The sequence below is a fragment of the Muscardinus avellanarius genome (assembly GCF_963383645.1).
Source record: "Muscardinus avellanarius genome assembly, chromosome: 2".
NCBI classification, from domain to species: domain Eukaryota; kingdom Metazoa; phylum Chordata; class Mammalia; order Rodentia; family Gliridae; genus Muscardinus; species Muscardinus avellanarius.
In genome coordinates, this window is record NC_137787.1 from 8394698 (window position 1) to 8414952 (window position 20255).

Consider the following 20255-nt stretch of genomic DNA (forward strand, 5'->3'; position numbering starts at 1 on the left):
GGCCAGGCGTGGTGGCGCACACTTGTAATCCCCGCACTTGGGAGCGGAGACAGGAGGATCGCGCAGGTTCGAAGCCAGCCTTGCTGGCTTAAGAGACCCTGTTTCCAATTAAAAATATAAAATAGGTCTGAGAGTGTAGCCTGGAGGTAGAAGGGTTTCCAGGAACCCCAGTACCACCAAAAATAAATAAATAAATTAATTAATTAATTAATTAAATAGTCAGCCGGGCGTGGTGCCTCAGGCTTATAATCCCAGCATTTGGGAGTCTGAGACTGGAGAATCAAGGCTCATGGCTAGCCTCAGCTACTTAGTGAGGCCCTCCGGCTCTTAGTGAGACCCTCTTTTTTTTTTGGCAGTACTGGGGATGATGATCCCAGGGGTATTCTACCTCCGAGCTACACCCCAGCTTTATTTTTTATTCTTTATTTTGAGACAGGGTGTCACTGAGTTGCAAAGGGCCTCACTAAGTAGTAGCTGAGGCTGTCTTCGAACCGCGATCCTCCTGTCTCAGCCTCCTGAGTGCTGGGATTACAAGCGTGGGCCACCACGCCCAGCTGACCCTGTTTCAAAATAAAGCATAAAAAATAGGGCTGAGGGTGTAGCTGAGAGGAAGAATGCCTCTGGGCTCAACCCCCAGTACCACACACACACAAAGAGTCAAATAGCAGAAGAGTATAGTTCTCTTAACTCTACCATGGCGGTGGCCTCTGCAACCGCACAGCGCTGGCTGTGCCGTGCACGTGCTCTTTTCAAGGCTTGCCGCTTGCGATGTCCTGTACTCAGACAGGAGCGCACAGGCTCCCCGCCGTCCTGATGGAGGCCACACGCGCACAAGGGCCTGTTCACCAGCCTCTGCTGTCTTCACTGCCACACCCACTGTGATAACCCCACCTCCCTCCTCGAGGTAACTCAGTCCTATCTCAAAGCTTCAGTTCGGGACTCTGCTAAGAACTTCTCAGGGAGAGAAGCGCGGCGCCTTTCCCTTCTTCAAATGCCTGCTCACTTCCTGAGTGCTTCCGCTTCCAGAAACCACCTCTCAATAAGATACCATCTTGGGTGGTCAGTGACCCTGGTCTACAAGAAAAAAGAGACAGGCCAGGGAAAACTCGGTTCTCTCTCTCCCTTTAAACACCACTTTCCTTCCCTGCTCAACACACGGCCTGCACTCCAGCCACACCTGGAAGCAGTCATTCCATCTGCCTTTCAGCCATTCGCAGCCCTGGGTTCAGCCCAGGCACAGTGCCTTCCAGACTTCCGGTCACAGCTGGAGAGCCGAGTGTCTCTTTCACACAGCCTGCCCTGGCCTGGCCTCCCTGGCCCACACTGACCTGCCTCCCCAGCAGCGCTTGGCTGGCAGTGCCTTGCTCCAACTGCTCACCCACGTTTCCTTCAGGGGCCAGGGAGCCTCAGTGCTCCAACAAGACACAGATGAAACTACAGTGGCTACCACTCGAAAGCAAAGTATAAACACTGCAGAGGAAGAGCGGCTCCTGGGATGAGTTCTCTTAGCCCAAGAAACGGGGCCTTTCTCCTCCACAGGGGACAGCTGTGGCCGCACGCTGGGTTCCAGGACAGTGCCCTGCTCGGCTAGCTGTGTCCTTGTCTTCTTGTTTTGTTTTGCACAGGCCCTTGTACTTACTAGGCATGTGCTCAACACTGAGCCACACCCTTGGCCCTACTGCTGGCATTGTAAACACCAGAACCCACAAGGGACAGCTGAGCCAATGGCAAACTCATGGTTACAGGAAATATTAAGAACCAAGTGAGAAGCTGGGCAGAAGCCGGGCGTGGTGGCGCACTCTTGTAATCCCAGCGCTTGGGAGGCTGAGACAGAAGGATCGCACAGGTTCGAAGCCAGCCTCAGCTGCTGAGTGAGGCTCTCAGCAATTCAGTGAGACCCTGTTTCCAAATAAAATATAAAATAGGTCTGGAGTATAGCCTGGAGGTAGAAAAGCCCCTGGGTTCTACCCCTAGTACCACAAAACAAAACAAAAAAAAAAACCTCTCGGCCTTACAGACTTTGAGATGTCTAATTCCTTTTAGAGAGACCTCTTCAACTGATGACACTCCACAGACGTGTCTTTTGTGGCCTACAAGTGACCGGCCCCTTTCTGAATCTCTTAGGGAGCCTGGCTTCTCACCATCCCTGTTCCACCTACCAGGGGACCTAGAGTTTGGCAAGCTCGTCAAACATGGGCCTTGTGAACCTTCCAGTGGGATTCTATCTGCTGGCAAAAAATGCAGGCTGGCTCTTTCAGAGACCTTAAATCCTCAGGCAAAAAGAGAGAAAAGAAGGCAGGAAAACTTCCTTCAGCTATGGGGCAAAGCAAACACAGAAAAGAAAAAACAGCTCACGGTGAAAAGTGCTACAAAGAAAAGGAGAACCGGGGAAGGAGAGAAGCCCTCTCCAGGAGGTGCAGGAGGCACACTCTGAGCGGGCTCTAATAGCCAACAAGCCCCAAGATTTACCACTGGCTTAGCTCCTGGGGGATTTTCTACATAATGGAAAATAGAGCTTACTTCTGCTGTATTAGCTACATGGGTGGACTACAGCCTATTTCACAAACCCTGAACAATAGCCATATATTAACATTCCAAACAACACCAGACAAGGGTACATTCAGATATAAAGAAAAATCCATTTCAAAATCAAAATCAAATGTGATGCTGCAGCCAAGCACTCCTTCCCATCCAGAGTGCTCGCTTAGAGACAATAAAACGGCTCCTAATGCTCCTGCCCCACCTCCCCCAGGCACAAGGGAGTTATGACTAAATACTAAGTTATTTCTGTGACGGGCTAAAAGGAGAGACTATTCTTGGGCACTTTAAGATAGGGCTGACTTCGTTCAGAGGGCAGGCTCTGGAAGGGGTAACTCACCGGAACAGTTGCTATGAGATGGGGTATGTCAAGTCTCGCCCTCGAGAGGAGCGCCGACATGGAAGGGCAATGAGAGGAGATTCACAGCTCAGCTCCCAGCTGGCGTGGAAGGGAGCAGAAGCAGGCGCACGGGGATGGCGGGGATGGCGCCTCGCCTTGCTCCTGCAGACCTGTTTTCTTTTCAAGCCAGCTGTGCTTGGCGAGCACCTTTTGCGCACTTCAAGCAGGGGGCAATCGGCACCTACGCTCGGTGCCAGACCACGCACGACTGAATACAGAACAACAGGGCTCTGAGCTCTCGCTCTCGTCTGGTCGGTCTGTCCCCTGTGTTCTAGAAGACCATGATGCCCAGCGATCACTGGGGCTGGAGGTGGAGGGAGCCTTGCCTCTTCCTCCGATTTTTCTCTCCAATGGAAATCCTTACCACCACCTGGAGGCAGAAGGAGGTTCTGCCAGCAGGGGTTGCTGTATTTTCCAAAAACAGGCCACCTATAAAAAATCTGCACGTGCTGGCTCTCTTTTTAAAAAAATCGTCATAGCCGGGCGTGGTGGCGCACGCTTGTAATCCCCGCGCTTGGGAGGCGGAGACAGGAGGATCGCACAGGTTCGAAGCCAGCCTCAGCTACTTAGTGAGGCTCTCAGTAACTTGGTGAGACCCTGTTTCCAAATAAAATAGAAATAGGTCTGGAGTATAGCCCGGAGGTAGAAAGCCTCTGGGTTCCACCCCCCCACCAAAAAAAAAAAAATCATCATGATTTAAGAGCCCACATATCATGTACGGGAATGGGAGGGAGCCGGGGGGGAAGCTCACCAAGTACTGTGAGCGTCATGTCCCTATCACCCTGAAGTACATTATTATGTGAGGCTACAATGCCCCAATAAGAATATATTAAGAAAAATAAAACCGGGCATGGTGGTACACACTTGTAATCCCAGTACTTGGGAAGCTGAAACAGGAGGATCAAAGGTTCAAGGCCAGCCTCAGCTACTTAGTAAGGCCCCCCTACAACTTAGTGAGACCCTGTTTAAAAATAAAAAATAAAAAAATAGGATTGGGGGTATAAGTCAGAGGTAGAATGCCCTTGGGTTCCATTCCCAGTACTGGAAAAAATTTAAAAAATTAAAATAAAACCAACATAACTGAGCTGTGCTGGCACACACCAGTAATCCCAGTTACTTGGGAGGCTGAAACAGGGGAAATGCAAGTTGGGGGCAAACCTCGGCAACTCAGCAAGGCCCTGTGTCAAAATAAAAAATAAAAAGGGCTGGGGGTATAGCTTGGAGATGGAATACATCTGGGTTCAATCCCCAGTGCCACTAACAACAAAAAACTTGGCACTGTTGTACAAGGACGGGGGACCTCAAACATGTGTTCACAGCAGCTTTTGACTGATGCCAGTCAGCACAGAAAGACACCAAGGGGACACAATTCTAAAACTAGTAGCATTCATCTTCTACCACACCACCTGCCCACAATGGTCAGAGAGCAGAGGGCCTGCAGGGAGCCCGCAGGGAGTGCGCCCCTCCCAAAGCCCCAGCTCGTTAAAGGTCTAGCGCCCCTCCCAAAGCCCCAGCTCGTTAAAGGTCTAAGTTTTACATGGGGAGACAGGGCCTGGGGACCCTCCAACCCTCAGTTTCCCCAGGATTTGGTTTACAGAGAGAAATAAACAGAAAAGAGAGTGAGGAGCCCTGCCTACTTTGCTCAGACCTCATCCAGGGTCAGCTCAAGGCTTCCATTGTCGGGAAGGTGCCCGCACAGCTCACTAGAGACGCAGCAGGCTTATCTTCCTGTCTTTACCTTTGCTAATGTTGAATTAAAAACGGCCATGGATGGAACATATGTACATGGTGGAGGCTCATGAAAAGCTCATGAAAAGGTGAGCAGTCCACGAACACAGACATCCAGCAGAGGCACGCAGTCCAATACTGGAGCACCTACTGTGGGTCAGGCACAGGACAGGAGCTTGTTTTACAAAGACAAATATACACGGGCCTTGTTTTCAAGGTGGAGGGAATCTCCAAATTTCATAAATCCCTCTTTGAAAAGTGCATCTACTCATTTCTTATGTTTCTATCAGGATTCTGGGCCCCTCTCTGCCACTCTTGGACACCTGATTTTAAAAATGTATTCAAATACCTCTGACACACCAAGCCCAGCCACACTAAAAAAGGACTTCTAATGTTAAAAAAGACCAACGTTCTTGATCTTACAGTTCCACAAATCTCTCTACAGGCATATAAATGCCCAGAACATAAAGGCTAGAACCTTTGCCCGGTGTGGTGGCGCACGCTTGTAACCCCAGCGCTTGGGAGGCTGAGACAGGAGGATCGCACAGGTTTGCAGCCAGCCTCAGCTACTTAGTGAGGCTCTCAGCAATTTAGTGACACCCTGTTTCCAAATAAAATATAAAATAGGTCTGGGAGTATAGCCCGGAGGTAGAAAGCCTCTGGGTTCCACCCCCAAATACCACCAAAAAATAAAAATAAAAATAAAAAATAAAGGCTAGAACCTGCATTCATCCAAGAGGCTAAAAGTATACTAAACAACCAGGAGTTCCCTGGTTATCACTAAAAGTACATTCATATCCTTTTGCTTTTTTATTTTATCCACTGAACTTTCCCTTCTTTTAAGTATGAAATACATCATGCACTTAAAATGCTTATAATAGGCCCGATGTGGTGGCGCACACTTATGATCCAATGCTATGACCTAGTACTGCACTGGGGAAGCACAGAGCTGCCAGGTTCTGAGGCCCACACCTTCACCTCACAGCTGGCAATCACCAGCCCTCTAAGCTTTTTTTTTTTCCAGTGCTGAGGATGAAGCCAGGATCTTCCTATGCTAGGCAGTGCTCTATCACTGCGCTTCCAAACAGTGTAAGACCCCTTCTATCCATCCTTAAGGCCCAAACACAGTCCTCAACCTTGTTTTCTTTTGCTCTATAGCTGCACAGTATGTGCACACTAAGGAATGACAACCTCCTCTGCATCCAAGCCTGCTCACCCTCTACCAGCCAAGAATCAAAAGGGAGGCTGAGAGGACCAAGGGCAAGAGCTGTGCCCAACTAACTCTATAGCCCCACCCCAAACATCATGCCTGTAGGAGACTGTTAGCTATATCAAGACACACATCAAAAACAAAAACCCTAGTCTAGTCGGGCGTGGTGGCACACATTTGTAATCCCAGCATTTGGGAGGCTGAGACAGGAGGATCACAGTTTGAGGACAGCCTCATCTACTAAGTGAGACCCTTTGCAACCCAGTAAGACCCTGTTTCAAATAAAGAATAAAAATATAGGGCTCTGTGTAGCTCAAAGGTAGAATGCCCCTGGGTTCCATCCCCAGTACTGAAAAAAAGAAAACCTAAGGCAGGCATGGTGGCACACACTTATAATCCCAGTACTTAGGAGGCTGAGACAGGAGGATTGTAGGTTCGCAGCCAGCCTCAGCTACTTAGTGAGGCTCTCTGCAACTTAGTGAGACCCTGTTTCAAAATAAAATATAAAAATAGGTCTGGGAGTATAGCCCAGAGGTAGAAAGCCCCTGGGTTTCATTCCCAGTACCACCAAAAAAAGAAAAGAAAAAACCCCCACAAAGGAACATGTACGCACACCCTGGAGAAAGGAGCAACCGCCCCGTCTTCCTCCTTACCTCTGCCTCCACCTGCTGCTGGGTCCGGTGGTGGTTCTCTTTGTACTGGTTGGCTCTCAGAACCTGCTGCTCAATGCCTAGCAGAACCGCTTCACAGCCATCACACCTGCAAGAGAAAGCCAGCCCTGAGCTGCTGAGGCTCCGAGGAATCTCCCTCCCAGCACCTCATGGGACTTTTGTTAATAACCCCCAGCCCCAGAGCTCCTGCCCCTTCCCTACCTCAAGATGATAAGCTCGTCTAAACATTTAACACAGAATATACGGGGACAAGTGGTGGTTTGTGGTAGTTTCTTGGCATACACTTCCAATGGCCAACCTTTGTATCCCATGGAAAATGGTTTAACAGACTACAAACCTGGAGGAAAGACTGCGAAAGGCGCTGCAAATGGCACTATTTTACTCAACAAAGAAACAGAAATTCCCAGTTCCTTCCTAATTGCAATACCCCTCCCTTGTTTTTAATTTTCCCTATTTATTTTGAAAAATTATAAACAAAATATTTGACAGTCCAATGCATATCCACATACCCTCCACTTAAAATTCAATATTGTGTCTAAGCGTGGTGGTACAAACTTGTAATCTCAGTAACTGAGAGGCTGAGACTAGAAGGGCCACAGGTTCAAAGTCACCGTGGCAACGTAGCAAGACTCTCAACAACCTAGTGAGGCCGTTGCCAAATAAAAACAGCTTGAAGGTAGAATGCCTCTGGGTTCCAGCCGCAGTGCAAAAAAAAAAAAAAAAATCAATATTATTAACATTTTACCATATTTATGGTACCTTTCGATAGAGTAATTCTGTTTCTAATCTAACACCAAACCTAAGCAGGAATTCTAAGACTCTCTTCTAAAGAACACCCTGAGACAGGGGTCAACATACCATCTTCTGGTCAAATACACTGGGGCTTAAGCCAGGCGTGATGGCTCACGCTTGTAATTCCAGTACTTGGGAGGCTGAGACAGGAGGATCACAGTTCACAGACAGCCTCAGCTACTTAGTGAGGCTCTCTGCAATTTAGTGAGACTTTGTTTCAAAAATAAAGAATAAAAAATAGGGCTGAGGTGTAGCTCAGAGGTGCAATACTCCTGGGTTCCATTGCCAGTACTGCAAAAATAAATAAATAAATAAATAAATAAATAAATAAATAAATAAATAATATGGGGGGGGGAGCTTAAAACAGTAAATCTGGCCATGTTGTGAAAACCATGCCAGGCACATCAAAATCAGAATAAGAGAACCAACTTTAGTTGGATTAGACATCTAGATTTTGTATGCAAGACCACTTTTGTGCTATGGGATTGTCTACGTTTGTTTGTTTATTTTAAAGGTACTGGGGTTTGAACCCCAGGGGTATTATACCTCCAAGCTATAACCCCAGTTCTATTTTTTTTTCTTTTTGGGTTTTGTTTTTGTTTTTGTTGGTACTGGGGGTGGAACCCTGGGGCTTTTCTACCTCTGGGCTATACTCCCAGATCTATTTTATATTTTACTTGGAAACAGGGTGTCACTAAGTTGCTGAGAGCCTCACTAAGTAGCTGAGGCTGGCTTTGAACCTGTGCGATCCTCCTGTCTCAGACTCTCAAACGCTGAGATTACAAGCATGTGCCACCACACTTGGCTTTTATTTTTTATTCTGAAACAGGGTCTCACTAAGTTGCGTAGGACCTCACTGAGTAGCTGAGACTGGCTGTGAACCTGCGACCCTCCTGTCTCAGCCTACCATACTGGGATTATGGGTGTGCGCCCCCACACCTTGCTGTTTTTTCTGATGTAATAGTTTTATAATCTCTTGAAAGCTCCTGCTTCTGTCAAACGTTGCAAAGGGAAAGGAGGAAGGTATTGGGGACTGAACTTGGGACAGAACTTGAAGTAAGGGGTAGGCAGTAGGTTTAAGAATAGCCTAAGTGAGCTGGGCGTGGTGGCACATACCTGTAATCCCAGTAATTGGGATGCTGAGACAGATGGATAGCAAGCAGGTTTGAGGCTAGCCTCAGCAACTTAGTTGAGACCCTCAACAACTTAGCAGAATCTTGTTTCAAAATTTTAAAAATGGCCAGGCTAATGATGTACACTTGTAATTCCAGTACTTTCAACCTAGCAAGACCTTGTTTCAAAATAAAAATTAAAAAATAGAGCTGTATAGCTTGAAGCTAGAATGCCCCAAATTCAATCCCTAGTAGCAAAAACAAAAATTTTTTAAATTAAATTTAAAAGGCTAAGGGCATAGCTTGAAAGATAATTTTTTTTTTTTTTTTGGTAGTACTGGGGATGGAAACCAGGGACATTCTATACCCCCAGCCCTATTTTTATTTTGAAACAGTCTCACTGAGTTGCAGAGGGCCTCACTAAGTAGCTGAGGCTGGCCACAAACCACAATCCTCTGGTCTCAGCCTCCCAAATGCTGATATTACAAGTGTGTGCCACCAAGCCCAGCTTCCTAATACTTTAAAAAAAAAATAGCTTAAGCCAGGCGTGGTGGCACACGCTTGTAAACCCATGCTTGAGAGGCTGAGACAGGAGGATGGCACAGGTTCAAAGCCAGTCTCTGCTGGCTTAAGAGACTCTGTTTCCAAAAAAAAAAAAGAAAATTTTAAAACAGCTCTGGGAGTGTAGCCCGGAGGTAAAAGGCCCCTGAGTTCCATCCCCAGTACCACCAAAAATAGAAAAGGAAAAAAAAAAAGAAAAAAGAAAATAAAAATAGCTTCAGTGAGGGACACTCGGAGCATCAGACCCCAGGGAATGAAAACTGGGCCTTTCATCCCCAGTCATAGTCCACATGGGGATAACCCAGAGATTCAGTTTGTTTTAAGGAAAAAAATTTTTTTCTTTTTTTGTGTGTGGTGCTGGGATGGAACCCAGGGACATTCTAACTCCAAGTTACATCCCAAGCCCTATTTTTTAGTTTTAATTCTGAAACAGGATCTCACTAAGTTACTCAGGGCCTCACTAAGTAGCTGAGGCTGGCCACAAACCTACAAGCCTCCTGCCTCAGCCTCCCAAGTACTGGAATTAGAAGTTTGCACCACCACACCCAGCTAAGGAAAACACTTTGCCTATCTCTCTGCACAAAACTTGCCTGCTCTGCTTCATGCCATGTGTCTACCTGGGAACATACTCTCTTCCCCTCCAATTATCCCTCCTTTAAAACTCACCAAGGCCGGGCGTGGTGATGCACGCTTGTAACCCCAGCATTCGGGAGGCAGAGACCGAAGGATCGCGGTTCGTGGACAGCCTCAGCCACTTAGCAAGGCCCTTTGCAACTCAGTGAGACTGTTTCAAAAAAAAAAAAAAGACTAAAAAATAGGACCGGGGGTGTCACTCAGAGGTAGAATGCCCCTGGGTTCCATCCCCAGTACCGCAAAAAAAAAAAAAAAAAGTAATAATAACAATAAATAAAGCACTTATAAAACTTCTCTAACTTTAGGGGTTTCCCTCTTTTTATGTATCAGGATACAGTTATCAAATACTCTGTTCTCTCTCTCACAGGTCACGTTAGCCCTGAGAGAAGGCAGAGTGCAATTGAGGGCACGTGGCTCAGGCTACTCTCGGGTAGTGACCTGAAGGCCTCTGCTGGACATCAAGGCTGACCAGGGCCCCTAGGGGTGACCTGTACCTCTTTTTCGGCAGATTGTGTAGACTCTGGGAGAAAGTAGTTTGCAACTGATGGCACTTGGCTCGGCAACACTCGGTAGTGACCTAAAGGCAGCTACTGGACACCAGAGACCCGATAGCCCTAGAGATGTTCTGCCACTTTCCCTATTCCCTTCTGGCAGATCACATGGACTCTGGAAGAAAGCAGCCTGCAACTGAAGGCAATTCAGCTTGGGCTACTCTCAAGTATTGTCCTGAAGGCAGCTGCTGGACCCCAGAGTTCCAGCCCCTTTGGGGTGTTCAGCCACCTTTCCCCATTCCCTGCTGCTTCCAATAAACCTTTAACTCCCCTTAAAAAAAAAAAAAATCTACGACTTTATAAGCCCCAAATCACCTAAGTAATTTCCAAATAATTCCTTATAGAATGTATGACAGCTCTTGCAAATATCAAATTCCACTAAGAGAGTATATATACCCAAATGTCCCAATGCTTTTTATGTATCAGGATGCAGTTATCAAATACTCTATGTGTGAAGTCTATGTTCCAAATCAGAATACCATTCATTGTCTTCATACTCCTCACAGTGCTCTACAAACACTGATCCAATGTTACTGATTCTGAACAGGAGTTCTCTTATCCAAAGAATCTTCCCAAACACATTTGGCCAAACTCTGTTTGCGAAGTGCAGGACTGGTGTCACACAGGTAGCATGCAGAAGCTCCCTGCTAGGCCTAGATAATTTACAGTCCATTGTAAACAGTCCCCTGCTGCACTTCAGACAAAAACAATTTTACTAGTGAGGCACTAGGAGGCTTGAAATGATTCCTACTGCCACACACCTGTACTCAAATCTGTATCCTCGCCTCTCTGGCGCACTCCCAAGCAGCCCCAAGACCTACCCAAACCCTGAGCTGACTGCTATGGGCCACATATTTGCAAGTAGAAGTTTATCAGACACCTAGATATTCCTCTCCTTCTTTTAGCCTCACCATTCATGCAAGGTCTTGACAATATTATTGATATCCTTCTTTCGGATGTCACGGCCAATGCAGAAATCCACTTCTAGCAGCTGGTTTCGCTGGTCCAGCTTGCCCTGGATGATGTCAGTGTAGACAGCCTCTATGATGAGGTCTTCTAATTCTCGGAGATTCCTCATCTCCAGGTCCTTTAGCAGCACAGAGTAGGGGATACACTGTGGATAAAGCCGAGTGGTCATTATAAAAGCCACCTGACAAGCATTAATAAAAATGTAGGCCAACAGCTGCCTTTGGGTTCAGGTCATGCAGGTCAGTGGTAATCATTACTGTCAACATGGCTGGATAAATGAACAGCAGGCCCTGTGAAAAGACCTCATGGCATTTGAAAAGGATTCCTCAGAGTCTGGGGGATTTTTGTTTTGTTTTTGTTTGTACTGGAGATTGAACCCAGCCTGATTTTTTTTTTTTTTCTTTTTTTGGAAACAGAATCTCACTAGGTTTACTGAGAGCCTCACTATATTGCCGAGGTTGGCTTTGAACCTGCAATCCCGTCTCAGCCTCCCAAGTACTGGGATTACAAGCATGTGCCAACACACCCGGCTCCTCAGAGTTCTCTATGTCCTGAACCCACACACTCAGCCTTCACCTTTCATGCCCTGGAGCTTTTTTTGGGGGGAGGAGGTACTGGGGACTGCACTTAGGGGCATTCTACCTCTGAGTTACACATTAGCCCTTTTATTCTTTTTTGATACTAGGGATTGAATTCAGGTTCCTGTTCATGCTATGGAAGTACTCTGCCACTGATCTATATCCCCATCCCTATTTTGTATTTTAGGTATTGGAGATTAATCCAGGGTGCTCTACCTCTGAGCTATAACCCCAACTCCCTTTTGTGTGTGTGTGGGGGGGGGGGGGCCTGGGGATGAAACCCAGGGGCGTTCAACCTCTGAACTACACCCCCTGCCCTGTTTTGTTTTTTAATTCTTTATTTTGAAACAGGGTCTCACTAAGTTATGGAGTGCCTAAGTAGCTGAGGCTGTCTGAGAATCATGATCCTCAGGTCTCAGCCTCCCAAATGCTGGGATTACAAGCGTGCGCCACCACGCCCAGCCCAACTCCCTTTTTTTAATGTTTTATTTGGAAACAAGGTCTCCATAATTTTCTGAGAACCTCACTAAGGTGCTTAGGCTGGGCTTTGATCCTGCAATCTTCCTATCTCAACCTCCCAAGTGCTAAATTACTGAGGCTAGCCTTGAACCTGTGATCCTGTCTCAGCTTCCCAAGTACTAGGATTACAAGTATGTGCCACCACACCCAGCAAAAGCATACCCTTACAGACCCTAGAAACTCTTTCCAAAGGAAAGTGAAATAGTTGGCATGTGCCACTCTGCCATGTTCTGGAAGCCTGCATACTCTGCATAAAATGACAAATTATCATAAACCTTCAATAGGCCCCGACACTAGGGAAAAGAGAGTGCTAGCAAAGAAACTTTACAGGCTAGCACATCCTCCTACAGGTGGCCAGTGGAGACAGACAGCCCGGAAGGCCTCCTGAAGCTCACCTGTTTTCTCAGACTCTTGCAACCAATGCCAAATCCCCAATCATAGTCCTTTATTGGGTGGTACCTACATTCTCCACCACTCCAAGACAACAGAATCTAAATGTCCAGTTTTCTATGAATCCTAATTCGTTGCTACTGGTTTGGAAATATACTCAGTGAGAAAATAATGTAGACATAAACAAAAGGAAGATGTGCACAATAAAGAACTACAACAGGGCATGGTGCAAACACAATCCCAGTGCTTGAGGCTGACGGCCAGCCTCAGAAACTTAGCAAGGCTTTCTGCAACTTAGTGAGACCCTGTTTCAAAATAAGTAAAATAGGGGTCGAATCTCCATTACCACCAAAAAGAAATGCAGCAGACACTCCTAGAAGAGTTTTCCTATGGCTAAAGGCATGATATCCAGGGACAGTGGGTAGATATAACAGCTGCAGAAAAGAGGGGAAAAAGAAAAAGCCATCCTACTCTACCACTCTTGAGAAGTCCTTGCTCAGGACAAGAAAGGTCAAATCCCCATTTCTCAAAACAAACTTCCCAGGGTTGGAGATGTGACTCAGTGGTAGAGTGCTTACCGGCATTTACAACGCCCTCGGTTCAATCCCAAGCACCAAAAATAAATAAATAGTGACTAAATAAATAGATATAACTTAAAAGCTAAAGCCAGGCATGGTGGTGCATGCTCGTAATCCCAGCATTTGGGTGGCTGAGACAGGAGGATTGCGGTTCAAGGACAGCCTCAGCTACTTAGGCCCTTTGCAACTCAGTAAGACCCAGTTTCAAAATAAAGAATAAAAAATAGGGCTAGGGGTATAGCTCGGAGGTAGAATACCCCTGGATTCCATCCCCAGTACTGCAAATAAATAAATAAAATAAAAAGTTAGCGTGGTGGTGCACACCTATAATCCCAATACTTGGGAGACTGAGACAGGAAGACTGCAGGTTCAAGAACAGCCTCAACAAGTAGTGAGATTCTCACCAACCTAGCGAGACCCCGTTTTAAAATAAAACAAGGCTGGGGTGTAGCTCGGGTCATTCTCTCTCTGCTCTACACCGTAGCCCTTTTTGGGGTTGCCCTAGGCTGCTGAGAGCCTCACTAAGCTGTTGAGGCTAGCTGCAAACCTGCCATCCTCAACTTAGTCTCCCAAGTATTAGACTATAGACACACACCACCACGCCTGGCAAAAAGCTTTTTTTTTTTCCCAGTACTGGGAATCGAACTCAGGGTTTCACACATGATAGGAAAGTGCTCTACCACTGAGCTACATTCCCAGACCACAAACTTTTTTGAAAGCACACTCCCACAAAAACAGACACAGTCTAGGATTAGGCAGAGAGCCAACGTGCACTATAAATTAACCTAGTCTAAGCCGGGTGTGGTGGTGCACGCTTCTAATCCCAGCATTCGGAAGGCTGAAACCGGAGAATCGCCGTTTGCAACCAGCCTCAGCTACTTAGTGAGGCCCTCCACAACTTAGTGAGACCCTGTTTCAAAATAAAGAATTAGCCCGGCGTGATGGCGCACACTTGTAATTCCAGCATTTGGGAGGCTGAGACCTGAGGATCCCGGTTCGCGGACAGCCTCAGCTACTTAGTGAGGCCCTCTGCAACTCAATGAGACCCAGTTTCAAAATAAAGAATAAAAAATAGGGCAGGGGGTGTAGCTCGGAGGTCAAATGCCCCTGGGTTCCATCCCTAGACCGGAAGGAAAAAAAATAAAAATAAAAATAAAGAAAGTGTGGCGTGGTGGCGCACACTTGTAATCCCCGCGTTTGAGAGGTGAAGACAGGAGGATCATGCAGGTTCGAAGCCAGTGCCCTGGCTTAAGAGACACTGTTTCCAAATAAAAATATAAAATAGGTCTGGGAGTGTAGCCCGGAGGTAGAAGGGCTTCCAGAAACCCCAGTACCACCAAAAATGAATGAATGAATTAATTAATTAATTAATTAAAAAGGGCAGGGGATGCAGCTCGGATGTCAAATGCCCCTGGGTTCCATCCCCAGACCCACACACACACACAAAAATTAATCTAGTCTAACTAGGCCTAGTGGCACATACCTATGATCTCAATACTTGAGAGGCTAAGACAAGAGGATCACAGCCTCAACAACTTGGCAAGAGTCCCAGCAACTTAGTGCAACCCTACTTCAAAATTTAAAAAAAAGGATAAAAAGGGCTGGAGGTGTAGCTCAGAGGTGGAATGCCTCTGGGTTCAACCTCCAGTACCAAAAAATATATCTACTTCTCTGAGCTAGGGGTGTGGCTCAGTGGTAGAATGTTTGTCTACCATCTCAAGGCTCTGGGCTCAATCCCTAGCACAAGGGGAAAGAAAATCTACCTCTCATTAAGTCCAGCCCAGAAAGCTTCTCCTCCAGCATGGGCACAGTTCACTGTGTGCTGGGCAAGAGAGGAAGCTGTTAACTTACTGCACGATACCCTGCAGTATGGTAAATTTGTATCCATAAACAAGAGTCTCCCCTTAACATAGCCAACACTCATTTCATGTGAAGCCTCACATCAGGCCAGAACAGAGACCTTAGCTGCCATGCATGCTTTTCCTGGATGGATAGGGAGTAACTGTCAACACAACTGAACTATTATCTTTCTCTCTTTTCTCCTCTGCGAAGTAACTTTTATGCATTTAGGGTGTGACTTACAGTATGTAACTGAGAGCTCCCTCGCTGGTCCCAATGAGGCACCTGACTCAGGTGCGGAAGACAGGAAAGGATTCAGGACCTTACCTTCATTCTCGATGCCAGGCTCACGATGGTAAGATGCTTCAGCTTGTTCTGCTGAGCGGTGCTCAGTTCTGGCAGGCTCTCCTTGTTGGCTGTTCAGTCCCACCCACAAAATAAAGACACAAAATTAAAAAAAAAATAGAATTGCTTTTATGGAAGAGTTCAGTGACTCCACACCAAATAAACTACTAAATCACTCACATGACTCTGCACTTATTCACTGGGCAAACTCCATGAGGACCTCCATCTTTTTTGGAATACCACAGGCTTCCAAAAAGACTTGGTCCACACACACACAGAGTTTAGTCTCCTGGAAATCCAGGCATGAACAAACAAAATGGTATGACAATCATCCTAATGGAACACTGCTCGTGTCCCTTGTGCTCAATTAAGCCCAACACATCTTCACTGACCCTCTTGTGTACAATGTACTGCCTCTTAAGAATCCAGGATGAAGAGGACGGGCTTTGTCACAGCTGCTTCACATACAACCCTGGGGACCGACTGCCCAGAACTGTTCAGTTCAGTGCCCTGAACTTGTCCTTGATTCTACAACACCTCCAAATGAAAGACAGGTGGCACACGCTTGTAATCCCAGCACTTGGGAGGCTGAGACAGAGGATGGCACAGGTTTGAAGCCAGCCTCAGCTACTTAGTGAGGCTCTCAGCAACTTAGTGAGACCCTGTTTCCAAATAAAGTATAAAATAGGTCTGGGAATATAAGCCAGAGGTAGAAAGTCCCTGGGTTCCATCCCCAGTACCAAAAAGAAAAAAGAAAAAAAGAAAGACAGGACTACAGAAGGTACAAACTACCAAAGGAGAAAGGGGGGAGGAAAGGAAAAGAGAGAGAAGAGAGAGCAGGAAAAGGAGCAGGAGGGGAAAAAAGAGAAAGTGACAGCAATCTCATCTGGGACATAGGACAGAAGAAAGCAAAGCAAAGCAAAGCAAAGCAAAGGGAGATAGAGAGAGGTGGGCGTGGTGGCGCACGCTTGTAATCCCAGTACTTGGGAGGCTGAGACAGGAGGATCATATAGGTTCAAAGCCAGCCTCAGCTACTTAGTGAGGGTCTCAGTGAGACTGAGACACTGTTTCCAAATAAAATATAAAATAGGTCTGGGGATGGAGCCCGTAGGTAGAAAGCCCCTGGGTTCCATACCTAGTACCACAGAAAGAAAGAAAGAAAGGAAGGAAGGAAGGAAGGAAGGAAGGAAGGAAGAAAGAAAGAAAGAAAGAAAGAAAGAAAGAAAGAAAGAAAGAAAGAAAGAAAGAAAGAGAAGGGGGGCGAGAGGGAAGGAGGGAGGGAGGAAAGGAAAGGCAGGCAGGCTTCATGAGTTTGAGATGAGTCATGAGGGACAAGTGGTTTTTCATAATCACAGTAACGGCCACAGCAGCAGCAAGGGCAGCAGGCCGCACATACAGTTGATCCTCACAACAAACTCCTGAGACAGATTCCAAATATTTTCAGTCCCTTACCCATAATTGTGGAATCGAAAAAGGTATCCAAACTGATTTTTTTTTTCTTAAGCATGGTGGTGGCAATTTCTGTCCTGATCCCACTTGTGAATATGTGAATATTCACTTATTTTGCTGGATGTGTTTGACTACAGATGCTGCCCACATCCCTCTGGGAATGTTATGTAAAAAGGCATATATACACACATATATATGTAATTTAGAATTATATACATGTAATTTAGAATGTATATATTCTAAGTTATGAAATTATCTAGCCTCAGGAATGCAGGTAAGGGGTTATGGGTTTGCATTATTGCTCTCATTTTATATAAGAAAACAGGTACATAACATTATTTGCTGAAAGACACACAACTAGACACGAAGCTAAAATACAGGCAGCCTGCTCCAGCGTCTGTGCCGTGTGAGTCCATGGAGTAAGTGAGGATGGAGCAGAGGACACACCCACGGATCAAAGAGGAGGCCAGGAGGGAAGCTGCCAAGCACTCATTCTGACAGCAGCAGAGAGCGGTGGAAGTCAGTGAGAAAGGAGGGGAGCTACAGACACTGAAGGGAGACCTTCAGTACGTCTACTTCATACAAGAAAGAGAGGTCAGAAAGAGAACGACAAAAGAAAACCAAAAGAGCCAGAAAAAAATAGTTTGGGTGTAAAATAAGTTAATGTTTGGACATGCTAGTCCCTCATTTCTAAAATTTAAGATTCTAAATTAAAATAACTCAGCTGGGGCATGGTGGTGCACCCTTATGATCCCAGTATTTGGAAGGCTGAGACAGGAGGATCACAGGTTCGTTCAAGGCCAGCTTCAGAAACTTAGGCCCTCTGCAACTTAGTGAGATCTTGTTTCAAAAAAAAAAAAAGGCTGGAGATGTAGCTCAGAGGTAGAATAACCCTAGGTTCCATCCCCAATGCCAAAAAATAAATTAATTAATTAAAACAATTCAAAAGAGCTGGGCTGGGCGTGGTAGTGCACGCTTGTAATCTCAGCATTTGGAAGGCTAAGACCAAGGATGGTGATTCACAGACAGCCTCACTAAGTAGCACCTCTTTGCAACTCAGTGAAGACCCTGTTTCAAAATAAAGAATTAAAAATAGGGCTGGGTTTATCTTGGAGGTAGAATGCCCCTGGGTTCCATCCTCAGTACCACAAAAAAATAAAACAACTCAAATGAGCTGGGGATATGTAGTTCAGTGATAGAACAGAATATCATAAAATATTAAACATGAGAATAAAAACTTAAATATAAAGACTTTTAAATAAATGGGAAAAAACCATAAAGTTGCATATATTACACCTATGTAACAGAAAACACAAGCATAAAAAGCATGAAGTCTAGTGTCACACTGCTAGCAGTAATTTAGTGGAGGTACAACTATAAGTAACTTTTTTTTTTTTTTTTTTGGTGATACTGGGGTTCCTGGAAGTCCTTCTACCTCTGGGCTACACTCCCAGACCTATTTTATACTTTTTTTATTTGGAAACAGGGTGTCTTAAGCCAGCATGGCTGGCTTCGAACCTGCGCTATCCTCCTTGTCTCCACCTCCCAAGCGCAGGGATTACAAGCGTGCGCCACCACGCCCAGCTATAAGTAACTTTTTGAATCAATTTTCTAATTTTTCTTTAACATGATATTATTATTATTGTTTTTTGTGTGTGTTGTAGTAGTAGTAGTAGTAGTAGTAGTAGTAGTAGTAGTAGTGGTAGTGGTAGAACTCAGGAGCATTCTACCTCTGAGCTACACCCCAGCCCTATTTTATTTTTATTTTGAAATAGGGTCTCACTAGGTTGATGAAAGTCTCGCTACTTGCTGAGGCTGTCCTTGAGCCTGTGATCCTTCTGCCTCAGCCTCCCAAGTACTGAGATTACACAAGCGCACCACCATGCCCAGCTGTGATATGATTCTGATGACATTTAAAACACCGAGATAATCTTAAGTGGCTAATCTAATACTTCATAGCACTCCAAATACCCTATGAACAACGGTTCTCAAGAATCTCATCTGCAAGATAAACAAGTCTATAGACAAGCACAGAAACAGTCCCATTTTACCCAACAGAAAATAAAAGATTAGAAGTCAAGCCACCTAGCCGGGCATGGTGGCGCACGCTTGTAATCCCCGTGCTTGGGAGACTGACACAGGAGGATCGCGCAAGGCTTGAAGCCAGCCTCAGCTACTTAGTGAGACCCTGTTTCTAATAAAATATAAAATAGGGCTGGGAGTACAGCCCAGAGGTAGAAAGCCTCTGGGTTCCGCCCCCAGTACCACCACCAAAAAAAAAAAAAAAAAAAAAAAAGAAGTCAAGCCACCTGCAGAAGACAGAAGAATGAGAAACAGACAGGTAAGCCCAGCACCAGTACCCCCCCACACACACACACACACTATCCAAATCACACACTCCTCCATCAGAGCTCGTGTTAGGTCTCCTGAAGGATCTCAGCCAACTCACCTATGTAGTCTGGGTAGGTTCCATAGGCAAACAGGTTCAGCAACTGCAAATAAGCAGCATTAGCTCCTTCCGCCAGCTGAGGAGGAAAAACAGAGGTCAGCAGAGATTGGGCTGTCTCCCAATGGCCACAGTATTCAAATGGAGGACAGGCGACCATTGGCCAAACACCTCATGGCCGTTTATTTTGTACTGTTTCATTAGGTGGGCCCTGAAGTCCCTTCCAACTCTCTGATTCATTGGGGAAAAATAAGTAAGAGTATTAAAGCCCCAAATTGAATCTTTCTCCCCCCAAAAGACCTTTTATATACTACACATAGCATGCCCAAGTAGCTACTTCTCTGTCTCCCTTCTCTCCCTCCCCAACCCCACTCCCAGCCCCACATCTCACACAAACATTAAGCACTGGAAGCTGTTCAAGTTTTCTCAGGACTCCCTTGGCATTAAAACAAAGACTGAGTACCTAGGCGTCGTGGCGCACGCTTCTAATCCCAGCACTTGGGAGGCTGAGACAGGAGGATCACACGGGTTCGAAGCCAGCCTCAGCTACTTAGTGAGGCTCTCAGCAACTTAGTGAGACCGTTTCCAAATAAAATATAAAACTAATAGGTCTGGGAGTATAGCCCAGAGGTAGAAAGCCTCTGGGTTCCACCCCCGGTACCACAAAAAATAAATAAATAAAATAAAACAAAGACTGAGCTGGGCATGGTGGTGCACACCTATAATCTCAGTACTTGGGAGACTGAGATAGGAGGATTTCAGGTTTGAGGACAGCCTCGGCAAGTAGTAAGTCTCATCGCTAAGTCTCTCATCAACCTAGCCAGATACGGTTTCAAAAATATAAAAATAAGGCCAGGCGTGGTGGCGCACGCTTGTAATCCCCGCACTTTGGAGGCAGAGACAGGAGGATCGTGCATGTTCGAAGCCAGCCTCACTGGCTTAAGAC

General features: G+C 46.0%; 1 protein-coding gene across 1 annotated transcript in view; it reads right to left on the reverse strand.

Annotated features, from left to right (window-relative positions):
- The window catches only part of COPS7B (COP9 signalosome subunit 7B), a gene marked incomplete at its 5' end in the record, with an annotated part of 32572 nt that overhangs the window by 3325 nt on the left and 8992 nt on the right, over positions 1 to 20255 (reverse strand). Inside the window, 4 exons of the mRNA XM_080689927.1 lie at positions 6530 to 6635; positions 11108 to 11310; positions 15397 to 15485; positions 19313 to 19388. Coding sequence (XP_080546053.1) covers positions 6530 to 6635; positions 11108 to 11310; positions 15397 to 15485; positions 19313 to 19388 — 474 coding nt within the window. The remainder of the gene's footprint in view (positions 1 to 6529; positions 6636 to 11107; positions 11311 to 15396; positions 15486 to 19312; positions 19389 to 20255) is intronic.